The sequence below is a fragment of the Lepus europaeus genome, chromosome 15 (genome assembly GCF_033115175.1).
Source record: "Lepus europaeus isolate LE1 chromosome 15, mLepTim1.pri, whole genome shotgun sequence".
NCBI lineage: Eukaryota > Metazoa > Chordata > Mammalia > Lagomorpha > Leporidae > Lepus > Lepus europaeus.
This window is the reverse complement of record NC_084841.1, coordinates 423,748-440,162: the sequence shown is the minus strand read 5'-3', so window position 1 is coordinate 440,162 and position 16,415 is coordinate 423,748. Positions and strand designations below refer to the sequence as shown.

Below are 16,415 nucleotides of genomic sequence, written 5' to 3'. Positions count from 1 at the left end.
CAATGGGAAGACCCACGGAGCAGCAGGAACGGCACAGTGGGGGCAGATCTAAAACACCAATTCAGGAGAAACCACGCAACCACGGAGCATCATTTCCAGCCCACTAAGTCCCTCACCTCAGCGTGCCTGGAAATACAACAGAGATGGAGACGCAGACACAGGCTGGCCTCTGAGGGGATGGGCTGAGCGAGACACTCAGATGCCTGCTACCAAGAGGGGCGGGCGGGGAGCAGACGCCGTGAAGGGGTGGTGTGCTGAGGGATGGAGAGGCAGGCAAGGCGGGGAGCCAGGTCTGGGCCAGCCCAGTAGGTCAGTCTGGACATGGCTCAGTGAGGACCTCCCTGTGGGCAGGACCAGGCTAGGGCTGCCTGGTGTCCTCCGTGTGGAGCAGCTAGAGGCTGGCTGACTCCCCACCTCCAAGGCCTGCCCCAGGCTGCTGGGCCTCGCCACACCTCTGCCAGAGACGAGACCTCAAATGCTGAAGCCACGAGACCACTGAAAGACCATGAAGCTTGTGCCAAAAACCTACAAACTAGGCCATCCAGAGACACGTAACTTGTAGGAACCAACTCCCGAGGACAGGGACAGGCCGCGCAGCTGCAGCGGCGGAGCCCCGGCAGCTCAGTGGCTGACAGACTTCCTAAGCCGCTCCACCACACTGGGGTCCAACAGGAGGAACGGGCTCTTGACCTCGCGACGCAGCAACTGCGGCCACAGCTCCTCTGTGCTGCACCCCAAATGGCCTCAGTTCCTCTGAGACTTTGGCTCAGGATTGGGCCAAGATACTGGGGCGGGGGCTGGCATGTGGGGGGACAGTGAGAGGGACTGGGGTAACTGACTTGTGTACAGTGAACCTGACCTTCACAACACTGACACAGCAGCGTCGTCTCACGGCTGTGACGACAGCAGTTACGTGCTCAGCACACAGCACTTCTGTGACCGAGGTGGGCAGTTCTGCAGCTTGAACCCCATTAGACCTCAACACGGTCTGCCCCAAGCCAGTGCAACACCCCAGGGGGCCCTCAAGACTGCCCCCACCAACCCCAGATGTCCATCCCTGGGGTCAAAGAACTCCGAGATACACTGACTCACACTCACCAGTTTGTTACCAGGGATGCTACAAGGCGTGGGAGGTAGGAGCTTCCTGGCTCTCCCCTCACAGGACCTTCAGCCCCGCCCCTCCCTAGAGGTCGCCCCACTGAGGGGCCACCCCGTGGCTGCTGGCCAGAGTGAGCTCATTGGAGGGGCCACAGCCAGGAACCCAGGTACCAATGAACAGATCCCACAGCATCCCAGCACAGATAGGGACTGAAGATGCTTTACCCCAGGAGGCAGACAGACTGGACCACACTGAAGTTACAGGTTCTTCTTGGGGCCAGTGCTGGGGCCAGTAGGTTAAGACTAAGCCTGCAGCACCAGCATCCCATATGGGCACCAGTTGGACTCCCAGCTGCTCCACCTCCAATGCAGCTCCTTGCTAATGCACCTGGGAAAGCAGTGAAAGATGGTCTAGGTCCTTGGGCCCCTGAATCCACATGGGAGACCTGGAAGAACCTCCTGGCTACGGGCTTCGGATCAGCTCACTTCCAGCTGTTGCAGCCATTTGGGGAGTGAACCAGTCAATGGAAGACCTCTTTCTGTCTGTAACTCTGCCTCTCAAATAAATATTTTTTTAAATTTCTTTTTAATTTTTATTTTTTAATTTTTATTTTTTTTGACAGGCAGAGTGGATAGTGAGAGAGACAGAGAAAAAGGTCTTCCTTTGCCATTGGTTCACCCTCCAATGGCCGCCGCGGCTGGCGTGCTGTGGCCGGCGCACCACGCTGATCCGAAGGCAGGAGCCAGGTACTTCTCCTGGTCTCCCATAGGGTGCAGGGCCCAAGCACTTGGGCCATCCTCCACTACACTCCCTGGCCACAGCAGAGAGCTGGCCTGGAAGAGGGGCAACCGGGACAGAATCCGGCGCCCTGATGGGGACTAGAACCCAGTGTGCCGGTGCCACAAGGCGGAGGATTAGCCTATTGAGCCACGGCGCCAGCCCTTTTTTTTTTTTTTTTAAGATTTATTTATTTGAAAGAGTTTCTCAGAGAGAGAAGGAAAGGCAGAGAGAGAGAGAGAGAGAGAGAGATCTTCCATCCAATGGTTCACTCCTCAATGGGCCACAACAGCCGAAGCTGTGCCGATCCGAAGCCAGGAGCTTCATTTGGGACTCCCACGTGGGTGCAGGGGGCCCAAGCACTTGGACCATCTTCCATTGCTTTGCCAGGCCATAGCAGAGAGCTGGATCGGAAGTGGAGCAGCTGGCGGCTTTACCCGCTACCCCACAGCGTCGGCACCCCAATAAATCTTTTTTTTTTTAAATGTTTTTCTTAATCAAAAGACACCATTAAAAATGGAGAGGAACACCCACGACACTGCTACTCAGAATTCTACAAATAACTGCTGCAAACAGGTAAGAACAGACAATGCAGAGAAAAACAGGGGACCTGCAGGGCCACCCAGGGAGTTAAAGGCTCAGGGGTGCACACAGGAAGACGCCAGCTTTAGGACGACGACATGTGTCACTGTGCTGCTGAGGGTCACTCAGGCCTCACACCAGGGCAGCACAGGACGCCACGGGGGCATGCAGAGGACAAAGGGTGGTGACCCTGGGGCCTGGCCTGGGGGGTTGGTGGTGCATGGAGACTGCGTCAGGTAAGGGATTTTAAGAAATGGTGGCTGAGGGGCCGGAACTGTGGCACAGCGAGTTAACGCCCTGGCCAGAAGCACCGGCATCCCATATGGACACCGGTTCAAGACCTGGCTGCTCCACTTCTGATCCAGCTCTCTGTTGTTGCCTGGGAAAGCAGTAGAAAGATGGCCCAAGTCCTTGGGCCCCTGCACCCACATGGGAGACCTGGAAGAAGCTCCTGGCTCCTGGCTTTGGATCGGCGCAGCTCCAGCTGTTGCGGCCAATTGGGGAGTGAACCATCAGAAGGAAGACCTCTCTCTCTCTCTGCCTCTCCTCTCTCCATGTAACTCTTTCAAATAAAAAAAAAAAAAAACAAAAAAAAAAAAACAAAAAAAAAACAGTGGCTGAAACTACTCCACAATGCTCAACACAACCTGACCTGACAAGACAAATGTAACAGCTGTGAGGTGATCCTTCCCTGCAGCTTCAACACTAAAATCTCAGTACTTGAGCTAAGCTACCTGACAACCAGAGACCACCACCCTCCCCTGTGCGACACATCTTCCAGCCGAGTGACACCCACGGCGGCTCCTGGACACGGCCACCATCAGAGAAGCCCAGCTATGTCTTCCAAAACACAAAGACAGCGAGAGACAGCTCTTCCACCTGCTGGTTCAATCCTCAAATGCCCTGGAACTCTATCCGGGTCTCCCACGTGGATGGCAGGGGCCAGAGTGCACCTGCTGCCTCCCAAGTGCATGCGCAGGAACCTGGAATTGGGAGTGGAGCCGGGACGCGCGTGCAGTCCCTCCCATGTGGGACAAGGGCATCCCAACCAGCGTCTTAACAGCCAGGCAAAACTACCACCCCGCCCCACACTTCCTCTTCTGAGGAAGACAGAGCTATTCCCATCTCGGAGCGCCACATGGCATGACTTTACACACCCGTGCCCTCACCCTGTCACATGTACACTCACCCTCACTTTCACACACATCCCCTCACAGACTCATACCCTCACCCGCCCAGTCTGATACGCACCCTCACACATATACACACACTGTCACCACCTTCAGTCTCTCACATGCACACCCCTGCACACTCACATCCAGTCTCTTACACACACATTCCCTCAGGTTCATACATACACCATCACCCTCACACAGTCATATCTTCCATCTCACAGCCTCAAAGATTCACACACACACACACACACACACAATTCTCAGGTTCATTCGTCCTAATTAAACACTGCTTTAAAAAATTCTCGTTTTACCCATTAAAGCTTGTATTACTTAAGATACGGAGTTTCCAGTCTGAAAACCTAGTGCCATGTCCTTCATGCCGTATTTGCAGAAGTACACAGTGAGCAAGAGGCGAGGCCACACGAGGTCACACCACACGACAGCACTGCTGACCTTGCCCTCTCTCTAAGGGCCTTCATCAGGTCTTGGGACTGCTTTATGGCAGCTCACATTATCAAACAAGTCCACGTGAAGCTCACTATAATTCACAAAGAGCCATTAACAAGTTAATTTTCAGAAAGACCTATTTATTAAAACAAGCAAAGGGCTGTTAACCCCATCATCTTGGGGTAGCAGAGCGAGCTGAGCTCGAGGCCCTGGACACGCCGCAGGAATCAAATAGAATGAAACAGAAGCGAGAACGCTCACCAGGTGAAGGCACCGAGGGCGGGCGCGAGGGCGCCGCAAGCTGCCTGGGTCAGCAGGACTGGCGGCCGCCCGCGCTGCACTGGGGGACCAGGGCCATGGTCTTCTTGAGCTCCTGGTAGCTCCAGTGCATCTGCTCCACCTCCGCCCGGTGCTGTGCCCGCGCCTGGCTCAGCTCCTCCAGGAGGTGCTCGTTGGTGCTGACCAGGGAGCTGGACAACGACAGTGAGGCGATGGCTGGGCCCTTCCCAACACACACTGTCCTCTGGAGCCCGGGGCCCACGGGCCAAGCTCTCTACCCACCCATCCCTGTGGCCCACCCTCCTCTCCTCCCAGACCTGGCTCGGCACTGCACACCGCCACGGCAGTAGCGAAGGCAGCAGTGAGTGAAGGCCTCCGTGAACAGCCCCGCCAGGCACGTTCCGTCCCCGTTCTCGAGAACACAGACTCGGCAGCTCGGACTTGCTCACACCCCCCAGAGTTCACGAGGCTGTTTGACGGTTTTTATACCGTCATTCAGAGCTTCAGAAACCGCAAGGCATTTTGCCAACTTTGTCGTCTCCAACTCACTGTGGTGCCCAAGCAGCCGTGACTCACACACACCTGGGGCTGCACGAGCGTCAGACCAAGCAAGGCCACACCGACCTCTGCTCTCACCACAAAGACGTCCACCCCTGACTGGGGCAGGAGGCCAAGCCCACTGGCTGCAGAGGGTCTGCACACAGCTGGTGTGCAGCAAAGCCACAGAGTACCAAGAACGCAGCCACCCCGCCCTACCCTGCCACAGAGGCCCGGCCTTGCCTGTCCCTGCCTGTGACTGTCACAGCCGCCCTCCTCCTGTTCTTCCTCACCTGCTCTCAGCCCAGCTCCCCTGCCAGGCCACAATGGTCCACCGAGATCTGTGGCTTCAATCCCAAAGGGTCAGAGACCAGACCCAAACCCAGGGGAAGGTGTGGCAGCCTCAGTGGGAGTGAGGAGGTGGGGAGAGCACAGGAGGACAAGAGGCACCGGGAGCATGGACCACAGGCCTTCCTTCCCCCTGAGACCAGGGCTCACACAGCTGCACCCACAGGGCATCAAGCAACCCCTCTAGCCAGGCACCACCTCCCAGGCACCGACCTCTCTGGACCCAACCCCTAGCTGCTCTGAGAGGGCAGGCTCGGCCTCGACACTCCACTCTCGGGCCCTCTTCCCTCCCAGCACACAGCCAAGGGTACAGGTGGCCTCCCACAAACCACAGCGAGGACAGCACACAGGCCTCAGAGACATGGCACAGGGGACCAGGACACAGCGCCCGGTCCTCCGTCCATCTCCTTGTCTGTACCTCACAGTCACGCCACAGTCCCAACCCACCCTTCACCTGGACCCTTTGGTCACACCTTGTAGCCCACGCAGGGACTCTGCCCACTGACCTGTGGCTCTCCTGCAGCATGCGCGTGAGCTCCTGGATCTGGTCGTAGTGCTCCAGGTGCTGCTTCAGCTCCACCACCTCGTCCGAGAGCCTCTTCACACTTGACTGCAGCCCTGTGGGAGGAGGAGAGCGCGGTCACCCGCACGCTCCCCCAGTCCTAGCTCACAGGCGAGACAACAGGCACTCCTGCCCCACACCACGGACAACGCCGGCTTCCACCTGGGCCCACCCTGGCTCCCTCCATGGGGCTGGGGCTGGGCTGGGGCTGGGCTGGGGGTGCCTGCCCTCAAAGGCAGGGCCTCCCTCCTCCAGGAGGCTGACCCTGCCAGCGAGGAGAGGCCTGGACCGGGAGGCAGGCAAGACAGGCCGCAGGGCCAGAGCCCATGGCGCTGCCTCTGCACAGCTCAGGACGGGAACCTTACTTACTGGCTCCCCAGGTGAGAAAACGAGACACAAGCCAACCCACATGTAGACACGCAACTGCAAAACCACAGGAGATGCGAAAAGGCCAGAGCAGGAGGTCACAGGCAATGCAGTAACAGTGACACCAGCCACAGAGCCCTGACAGCAAGTGCACCAGTCACAGAGGACCCCAAGTGCGGGACAACACCCTCAAGGCCTAGGTCAACTCCCACTTCCACTCAAGATCAAGGGCATGGCTGAAAGGGATTCTGGTTCTGGGGTTCCCTAGCATCTCCCATCAATAAAACACCAAGAGGGTGGGAATCGACGCCTGTATCCCATATCATGCTTGTTCAAGTCAAGTCCTAACTCTTCTTTGAAACGGCGTCCTGCTAACGCACCTGGGAGGCAGGGTTGGCTCAAATGCTTGGGCCCCTGCTACCCATGTGGGAGACCAGGACGGAGTTCCTGGTTCCTGGCTTCAGCTTGGCCCGGCCCAGCCCTAGCTGTTGCAGGTGTCTGGGGAATGAACTAACATATGGAAGACCCCTCTCTGTCTCTCTGTTACTCCTTTAAATAAAGACAAATAAACAAACCTCATCAAAAACTACAACTCATTCCTATTAGAAAACAATCAATCACCAAGAACAATGAGATGGCAAAAGCAGACGCCCATGAGCATTTCGGCACCCAGTTCAAGAGGCGCGACAAAGCCCCGCCAGTGCTAGGCTGCACGTGGGCCGCAGGCCTGCGGTACACCGGAACCTGAGGGCTCAACGAGGCAAAGCACAGCTGACTCAGGGAGGCTGTGCCCTCTTGTGAGGGTGAGACTGGGGGTGCCCTGTAGTCTAGGGGTGCTGGAGTAACCCTGTGACCCCCAAAGGTGACCTACCCGGCTCCTCTCCACCCTGCAGAGCTGAGCAGGGTCAAGCACCTCAGAGGGCAGGCAGGGAGGGAGCAGGGCCCCAGGAGTCGGGAAAGCTGCCCTGGCCCTGCTCTCTCCAATGCCCAGGAGCACTCTCTCCTACGCAGGAAGAGCAACAGGAAGACACTGAGACCACAGCCCACAGTCGCAGCAGGCGTGAGCAGAGGGCGGCAGCACAACTGACCCTACAGGCACTGCAAGTCACGCCACAGACAGCTGCAAACCATGGCCTAGACACCCAGAATCAGGGGCCGGCGCTGTGGCGCAGTGGGGAAAGCCACCACCTGCACTGCCTGCATCCTATGTGGGCACCAGTTCGAGTCCCAGCTGCTCCACTTCTGATCCAGCTCCCTGCTAATGGCCTGAGAAAACAGCACAGGATGGCCCAAGTGCTTGGGCCTGTGCATCCATGTGGGAGACCCAGAAGAGGCTCCTGGCTTTGGATCAACCCAGCTCCGGCCGTTGTGGCCATTTGGGGAGTGAACCAGCAGGTGGAAGACCTCTCTCTCTTTCTCTCTCTCTCTCTGAGGAGGGGACCAGCAGATGGAAGACCCCCCACCCCCCTCTCTCTGGAGAGTGAACCAGCAGATGGAAGACCTTTCTCTCTCTCTGCCTCTCTGTAACTCTCCTTTCAAATAAATAAACACATCTTTTTAAAAAGCCAGAAACACAAAATTCCAGAAAAGGGGCTAAATCCAGGGAAGAGTCAGCAACGACAGAACAAATTCACACTAGAAACTAGGTTAAGCTAACGAGGCCGAAGAACAAGTGGGTAAAACAAACGTCTCAAAATTGCAGAAGGCAAAAGAGGAAAAGTTGTTTAAAGAAAACTTCACAAAGAACGCTCCTGACTGCACAGGCCCACCTAGGTGGCAGACAGATGGGAACCTCAGCAGACATCTGCTCGCGCCAGCAAGCAGACCTGGGGCACACATCGCCCACAGCTGCTTTGGCTACCATGGCCGCCACCATGGTAAGTCAGTCCCAGTCGAGAGAACAGACGCCTTGTAGGAGGTGGGCCGAGTGCCACCCACTCCCGACGCCTCCTTACACCAAGTCCAGGCACTGGACCCAAACACCAGACGTAATTCTGTGAAAGTGGCAAACAGACCCCAAGGAAGTGGAGAGAGGGAAATGAGATGATCTGGAACGTTTCCCAGAGACGGACAGCCCACGGACACCGATCTGGAGATGAGGTGAGCAGAATCCAGACCACGGACACCGATCTGGAGATGAGGTGAGCAGAATCCAGCCCACGGACACCGATCTGGAGATGAGGTGAGCAGAATCCAGCCACAGGCAGCACAGCAGCTGCTGTCCGGCTGCCCTTGCTAACTTGGCTCTCTTTCCACAGACACCTCCCCCGTGGCTGGCTCCAGACACACACACTCCGCAAACACGCGCCACGGCCACTTCACAACCCTGGGAGCACGGGCTCGGATGCCCTCAGAAGCAGGATCTGCTGCTCCCACTGTGTTTACTGTGTGCGTCAGGACGTGTTGAATCTGCGGTCACGTCACCGCACACGCCACAACTCACCAGAGATCTGCACATTTAACGTAGCTGAAGCGTCTGCATTTTTCACTTCTCTTTTCATGCTGAACAAAAGAGACTTTAAGCTACTATTCTCCTCCAAAGACTTGTCTAAATGGTGTCTCAAGTCATCCTAAGGACACAGAAAACACACTTAAAGTAGAAAAACCAAATTCTGTGTATTCACACCGATCCCACCTTCCTCACCGGTGACGACCCTGCGCCACAGTGAGGCTCTGCCTCTGGGGGTGGGGCAAGGCCGTCAGGACACCAAGGTCATCTGGCCCCAGTGAGACACATCCACTGTGCCCCTACACCACGCACCTCCAGAAGTGGGTGTGCACCGGCCCCCGCAGGAGCCTCAGCCTTCTGCTGGGAGGAACACCTGGAGGTGGCCGAGTCTGGCTTCCCGGAGGGAGCCCCAGCGGTGACCACAGGCCTAGAGCGCCTGCGCTGTCCCTCGGCATTGACAGCCTCCCTGTGGGAACGCCAGCTGGCGCTGGCTCCTCAGTCTGCACGTGTGGGAATCCATCAGGCACGGTCACAGGCGGGAGCAGCACTTGAGGTCCTGCTACTCACTCCAAGTGTACAAAAAGGCCAAGCCCACAGCAGGGCCTCACAAAGGAGGGCGGGAACCAGCGTGCACACCACGCCCTGCTCTGCTTCCCCTGGGTAGAGCACCTCAGTCTGTGCCACGGCCCCAATTTCCACAGAAGCTTTGCTGTACTCTCTCCACGGGGCAAGTGCCCCTGCCCCCGACCCTCCCGTGTGCGCCCCGCCCCACGGCCCCTCTCATGCCCCTGTGCATGCGCCATCTCCTGGTGGGAGCCGGTCGCTGCATCCGAGATCATTCATCTCAGATTCAGGCCTCCTCCTCAAAATGCCTCCCTGACGAAGCCCATCCACACCACCTTCCTTTCCTGCCCATTCTGGGGCCAAGCAGCTCTCGGTGGATGGGCTGTGCCTGGTGTGCTCCCAGGGCCGGGCGGTCCGTGACCAGGGCTCTGGGCTCCCAGTCCCTGGGGCAAGTCTCCGCCTGGTCGGGGAGGTAGAGCCCAGACAGGTACATCCGTCTTGAGGGCTGGGCCGGCACAGGAGGCTGGGAGCAGGCCTCCACCTTCCCCGGGTCCTGGGACCTCTGACCTCGAGAAAAGCAACTGCTCACTCAGAGTGAGAACTCAGTAACACAGCTGCGGAACTGGCGCCCTCTCCATGGTCCATGGGATACGCAGGAGAGCTAATGTCTCCCTGCAATGCAGCCCTCTCTGAATTCCAGCTGCCCCAGGACAGAGCCCTGTATGGCCTGACCGCTGCTCCTGCCCCCGTGCCGGCACCATCTGGGGTAGCCCTGGAGAAACAGGAGGAGGTTCAGCTGCCAAACGCTCCAGGATGCTGGCCCAGACGGGAAGCTCCAGGCTGCTCCCAGTGGGGCCCAAGACTGCCTGGTCAGACTGTGCACCCAGGGTGAAGAAGCAGGCATCCACACGGCCACACCAGATGGCACTGACACAAAGCCAACAGCGGCCTCTGCTGAGCCCACTGCTCCTGAGCCCAGCAGGTAAGGGTCCCCCACCTTGCTGCACCACAGCCCCAACAGGTGCCATCCTTAGTTTGCTCAAACAGGCCGTGCCGTGTTCCGCCGTCAACATTCTGCGAGCCCAGGCCCAGAGCTGCCAGGGGTCCAGGCATTTCCAGATGCAGGAGCCACAGGAGGAGTATTCACCAGTGTGTTTAACATCAGAGGTGCCTGCAGAATTTCACTATTTTTCCTTTTTGCTCTTAAAATGAAGCTGTTTGTGGGGTCTCTGAGAGCAGAGTCTCATAAAGCAAAGGTACCAAGTATTCGTCAGACAATCCCAGCACCCTCCACTCATCTCACCCACGAGGTACTGTGGGCAGCTCCCAGTCACAAAGTCCAAGGTCCCGGCTCCACAGCCCTGGCTGCCTCAGGTCACCAGCCCCCTGCTGTGAGGACCCAGGCCCCCTTGAGCGACCTGGAAGAGGGTCAGGCCTTCAGACGTGGTGACAACAACCTCCTCTGACCCCGAGCCAGCTGCAGCAGCTCAGCCACAGAACACGAAGACGACACGCGGGGCCTTCAGAAGGCTCACAGGAAAGCCCATCACGAAGAGCTCTGCAAGGGCGTCACAGCTCTTGTGCGGCACAACAGGCGTCTCTGCTCCTCCTCGCGGCACGAGCGTAGCGAGACGCCCTCACCAAGCCACTTCAGGCTGCTCCCCGTGTGGTCACTTGCTGGGCGGCCACACACAAGCCAGGGCGAAGGGCCCTGCACTTCGGGGCCCAGCTGGCAGCCCTCCAGTCACCCCTTACCCCACGACGTAACTCACTGGCAGCACCTTTCTCCAAGGACCACCCGCTCAGAAACCCCACCCAGTCAAGGCCAGCATGATGGGTGTGCTCAGCTGCGAGGGTCCAGCCTGTGGGGACCCAGCAGAGTCCCTCAGGCTCACACACAGGTCTGGGTCAGGAGAGTGGACACAAAGGATTCTTCTGGGAGCCGGGTTTCATCCCTCTCTCCATTGCTCCTTGGAAAACAGACGGCAGCCCCCAGGCAGGTAGACCCCCACAAGCCACAGACCTGTGTCAGACTCCTAGTAGGGGAAGGGGAGCTTTCAGGCCTGGAGGAGCCGCAGATACACACAGCCCACGGCAGCTAAGGACGGGGCCAAGTCCAGGGCCTGTGCTTGCTCTGTGGTGGAAGCTCCCTCTCCCCATCCCGTCGACAATGGACACAGCGCAGGGCACAGCTCACCATCTCCTTGCGTGCATCGTGCAGGTCTGACATCACCTCACTCATCTTCAGGGCGTGCTGCTGCTGCTGGTCAGCGAGGTGGCTCTGCAGAGACCTGTTCTCCAGGGCCAGGTGGTTCATTTCTTCCTTCACACCTGTCAAACTGTCCCGAGCTACAGTCAGTTCTGGAACAGCTGACAAGATGTGTCTTGCCTGAGCTAGGAGTAAAGATGAAATACTATTAGTGCTTAGATTTAGAGAATATAAACAAAACACACTCAACCTATTTTGAGTGACACAGTCCACTTGCCTCAAAAGCACTGACAGGTGTGGAGGGCAACGGAACGTGGGCAGGGCCAGTCAGCTCCACCTGCCTGCAGGAGAACAGGCAGTCCTCCAGAGGGGCCGCGAGTCACAGGCCCTGCAGGTGCACAGGTCTGGGTGGGCGTCACAGCAGCCACTCCAGTCTCCTTTCCCAGGCGCAGCCCACCACACATAGCAGTCAGCACACAGACCAATCCCACTGCCACAAGCCACCAGGAACCCCCTCTGAGACGCTGGCCCTAATAAGTGGTGTAGATTTTTGGGGTCAGCTGTGGGGGGCAGGGAAGGCCACAGCTCCTAGGGTGTCCTGACTCAGGAGGAGCACAGGGGCCACAAGAGCTCCCGCGGCACTCTGCTCAGAACCCGAGTCTGTCAGAGACGCATGGCAAGTCTGGCTCCCCGGGGACACTGAGAGCCACTCCCCAAACTGCAGGACAAAGAAAGCTGCCAGGTGGGACCCAACTGTGAGCCTGGAGGAAGGAGGTCTCGGCTGCTCCGGTACCCATCACCCACAGAAGCAAACCAACCCACACTGTCTCCAGGGAGGAAACACGGCCCTGGGCCCAGGAGCCCTGCAGCCAGAGCTGTGCACACAGCCAAGCCTTCAGGGAGGCCTGGGGAAGCTGGAGGCAGCAAGCCTCGGCCCTTCAGGCCTGCTGTGCCCCAGAGCCCGGCTCTGAGAGGAGGCAGATACTGTCGGGAGGGTCTGGGTATGGCCCCTCATGCTCGCGAAGGGACATCAGGGACCAACGCCAGGACAATGTGCACAATTCTCTGAAGTTCCAGGTAGCACGTTTGCTGAGGACCCCAAACCTAGCTGATCAACGACACTGCAAACAGACGCAGCCTGGGGGCCGGAGCCGCCTCCGCTGCCTGACTCACCGAGAAATGCCTCGTTGCCATGCAGGGACTTGCAGCCGCTCCAGTGCCTGTCCACCAGGTCGAGGACCGCTTCCAGGAGGGCCACCTCCAGACCAGCCTTCTTCCTGGGCGTGGCTGCCGAGTGCACCTTGGGAGATGGCTGACAAGGAAACAGAATCACGGAAAGCAGAGATCCTCACGTAAAAGCAACGTCTGTGACAAAGCACAGTTCACACCCTACCACGTGAGGCCACAGCCCTGAGCTGAGGAGGGGGTGTCTTGTCAGCACCTGTTCTGTGAGGCTCGTGGACATCGTCCTCAGCACCCACCCCCACCCCCACCAGACTGAGACGAGACAGGGACCGAGGTCAGGCCACAGCGAATCCCCGCATGGCACTGGCTCAGGATGTTGGCCTGCTACCAGCCAGTCGGGATTGCAGGGTGCCAGACTGCGGCCTCCAGGGACAGCACGGGAGCCCTCAACCCCTCAACTGTACTAAGCCAGGGCTTGCTTACTATGCCAGCTCAGGACCAACCAGAGAGCCGGGTCAGTCCCATCCAACCCTGTCACAGGCTCGACTGCCCGGGAGCTGCCTCGGCACCCCAGGCTGGCATCTCTGCCAGCTTTGCCTGCGCCTCCCTCTTTCTAAGACCAAGCTTCCTGGTCAGCCACGCCGGTCTCCAGTCTGCAGCCGGAGCAGCTGACCCAGGCGAGGAGCCGCTGGGGATGAGATGCTCCCAGTCCCCAGGCAGGGCTCCTGGAGGACATCTCCGGCGTTCCTCCTCTGACAGGGGCATCGGTCGCTCCAGCTGCCCCACTGCACCCCGGGACACGAGCACTGCGGGCAGGCGTGGGCACAGAAGCCAACTCCAATGCAGAGGCAGCAAACACCCACGAAGTCGGCTGTGGGACCACAGTCACGTAGAAAGTGTCAACCGGTGTCACAAGAGCCCACACCACCTCTGCACATCCTCAGAAATGAGAAAGGGGCCGTCCTCCGGCAAGCTCACCTCTCTGACGTCACTCGCGCTTTGCAAACGTTGCCCTTCCAGCTCCGACGCCCCAGAGAGAGAGAAGGCCCTAGCGCTCCTGCCTTCCGAGCCGCTCAGCCTGCTCAGCCCCTCCTCCAGGCAGCTCAGACACTCCTGGTCGGCAGGCGCCTGGAACCTGCCCCCGGGCACTCGTCGCTTCCTCAGCTTCTCCTGAACGGGCAAAGCACTGAGCACTCTCTGCGTTGACGTACTGGACTCCTGGCAAGAGGAGGCCGAGTCCCCGACGTCCATGGAGGCTGTGACGAGGCAGGAGACCCTGTCAGACCAAGCTGGCCATAGCGCAGCAGCCAGGCGTGCGTGCTGACGTGTGTGCACATGCCGACACAGAAGTGCACTGTGTACGTGTGCACGCACAGAGAGAGGGCAGCGGGCACGTGAGGCACCAACGTCTGCACTGCACGGGATTCACGTGGGCTGTGTGCTACCGCCAGCTCTCAGTAGCATCCAGCACCCACGTTGCTGAAGACAGGCTAAATGACCAACTCCAACGGTCGCAGCACTGAGCTGGCCACTGTGTCACCAGGAGGGGCAAAGCAGCCTTGTGAGGGGAGTGACAATGGGAGCAGAAGGCACTCAACACGGCTGACGCGGCGGCGGGCAGGTAACACAGCCAGGCCTCCGCCCGACCTTCCTGCTCTGAGGCCCCAGGGAGCTCCGCCTGAACAAGGCCCAGAAGCCGCCGGCTCTGCTCATGCCACAGACCCGTGTAAGATACTGATTCGCTCTGTTCTTCTCACTTTTTAAACAAAGATTCATTAATTTATTTGAAAGGCACAGCCACAAAGAGAAAGGGGAAGAGAGTGTATGTGGCAGGGGGAGGAGGCAGGGAGGGAGAGAGAGATCTTCCATCTGCAGATTCCTTCCCCAAATGGCTGCAAAAGCCGAGGCTGGGCCAGGCTGAAGCCAGGAGCTCTAGCTGGGTCTCCCACATCGGTGACAGGGGCCCAAGTACTTGGCGCATCTTCTGCTGCCTTCTCACGTTCATTAGCAGGAAGCTTGATCTAAAGTGGAGCAGCCAGGACTTGAACCAATGCTGCAATATGGAATGCTGGCCCTAATACCAGGCCCAATTTCCCTCAACTTTGATTTAAAAAGTGGGTCTACGTATTTAGAAGGAAATGTGTATGGTCAGGAACTTAAAATATAAATAGATGATAAATAAATAAATTTCAGAGCGCTCAGTTCTTTCCTAAGACGTGGTAGAGCGCCACTATGGAGCGGACGGGACAGGAGGACTTCACCACAGTAACGAGCAGCACGGGAAGCACCTGGTGCAGAGCACCAGAGGGGCTGCTTACCTGGATGCGGGGTGAAGTGGGCACGCACGGCCTGGGACGCCGCGTGCAGGGCGGGGAGCTCCCCACAGTGGTGGTCCTGGGGCTGCTTCTCTGGACAGCCCCCTCTGGAGCTGCCCTTCCTCTTCTCGTGGGCCCTCTTCCCCGAGTCCCCACACTGGTGCTGCACTGACGGCGGGCTGGACGAGGGTCTGGATTCTGTTTTATTACAAACATTTTATCTCAAGTTAGACTTTAAGTTTCTGACAGCTAATAATCTCCACTAAACTGATGAAGTGACAAAGCTGCAATGATGCAATGGGTTCCAAGCAAAGAAGAGCTGAGGACTGACCTGCCCCAGCCCCAGGACGCGTGACACGCTGTGGCAGCCAGGTGGCTGGAGGTGCACAGGCACAGACGTGACAGCCACCACGCCGGAGACAGACAGGTACAGCCGCGTGCGGGAGAAAACTCTGTGTGTCTGTCTGAGAAAGGGGCCTTGTCTTCAAAAGCCAGCAGTACCAACAGGACAAGGACCCCACTAAAAATACGGCAGACTGGAGTTTAAGTCTCAAAAAGAAAGCATGCAAACAGCCAGCGACAAAACCCCGCTGGCCGTCAGGAAGATGCAAGCTAAAGCCTCGGGGAGCGCCACCACGCCACCCGAGAGGGCAGCTCCTCGTGCCAGCTGCTCACTCAGGGACTTCAGCCCCAACTGACGCCTCCGCCTGGGCCGTGCAGAGCTCCTGGGAACTCCTAATGGCGCCAGAGCTGCTCAGCACGTCCTCGTGGACTGGCACACGGGGCCCCGTCAATGGGGACTCTCACCAGGTCCCTCTTGTGTGCAGAGGTCTAAGGCAGCCTGAGCTCAGAGCCTCCTCACAGCTAAATGACAGGTCCCTCGTGGCTCATGTGGGACACCTGGCCTTCCTGACCTTCCAGCCACCTGACATTTGCCTTTTCCTGGTATCTGAGGAAGAATGCAAGTTCAACCACAGACTGAGATACATTAACTCTCTCTCACAACTCCAAGTCCAAACTAGGGCATTCCAAAGTCCACCAGGAGCCTCCAACGATGGCCTCGGGTTCTCCCCTGGCCTGATAAAGTCCCAAGGCTTTCACCATGAGGACTTCCAGCATAGACCAGGGGCCAGGCCAGGAGTGGGGGTGGGGCAGCCTCCTCCTTGGAGAGCAACAGGGACAGCAGACCGTGTCTCCGGCAGCTGGCCCTGGAGACCATCGACGTCAGCAAGGAGCCCTATTTTAGGAAAATCACCTGGGACTGTACAAAGGCAAACTCCTGATGCCTCACAGCACCGAGGGCAGGTACCTCAGACACACCCAGGGGAGAAGCACCAGGCCAACCTGGCCTGCCCAGCAGCCAAGGAGGCCCAGGAAGGTCAAGGGAGAGGTGAGGATCAGCCACCCAGGGGGCCAGCAGAGCCTCTTCTCCCACAACCTCTTAGACTACTCTGAGACTGCTGAGGGCACTACACCCTGACACCATGCCCCCAGCCGGCGCTGGCAGTACCTGCTGATGGC

General features: G+C 58.3%; 1 protein-coding gene across 4 annotated transcripts in view; it reads right to left on the bottom strand.

The window, feature by feature from the left end:
* CEP72 (centrosomal protein 72) overlaps window positions 1-16,415 on the bottom strand; it is a 28,956-nt gene that overhangs the window by 530 nt on the left and 12,011 nt on the right. For 2 of the 4 annotated variants that reach the window (XM_062212595.1, XM_062212597.1), the window contains 7 exons: window positions 14,898-15,092; window positions 13,558-13,835; window positions 12,568-12,706; window positions 11,383-11,579; window positions 8,616-8,742; window positions 5,751-5,862; window positions 4,220-4,550 (listed from right to left, as the gene is read on the bottom strand). In XM_062212595.1, coding sequence (XP_062068579.1) covers window positions 4,391-4,550; window positions 5,751-5,862; window positions 8,616-8,742; window positions 11,383-11,579; window positions 12,568-12,706; window positions 13,558-13,835; window positions 14,898-15,092 — 1,208 coding nt within the window. In that variant the 3' untranslated portion in view covers window positions 4,220-4,390. Of the gene's footprint in view, window positions 1-4,219; window positions 4,551-5,750; window positions 5,863-8,615; window positions 8,743-10,182; window positions 11,222-11,382; window positions 11,580-12,567; window positions 12,707-13,557; window positions 13,836-14,897; window positions 15,093-16,415 lie in introns of those variants that run through there. The other 2 variants (XM_062212596.1, XR_009868115.1) reach the window with 2 other exon arrangements.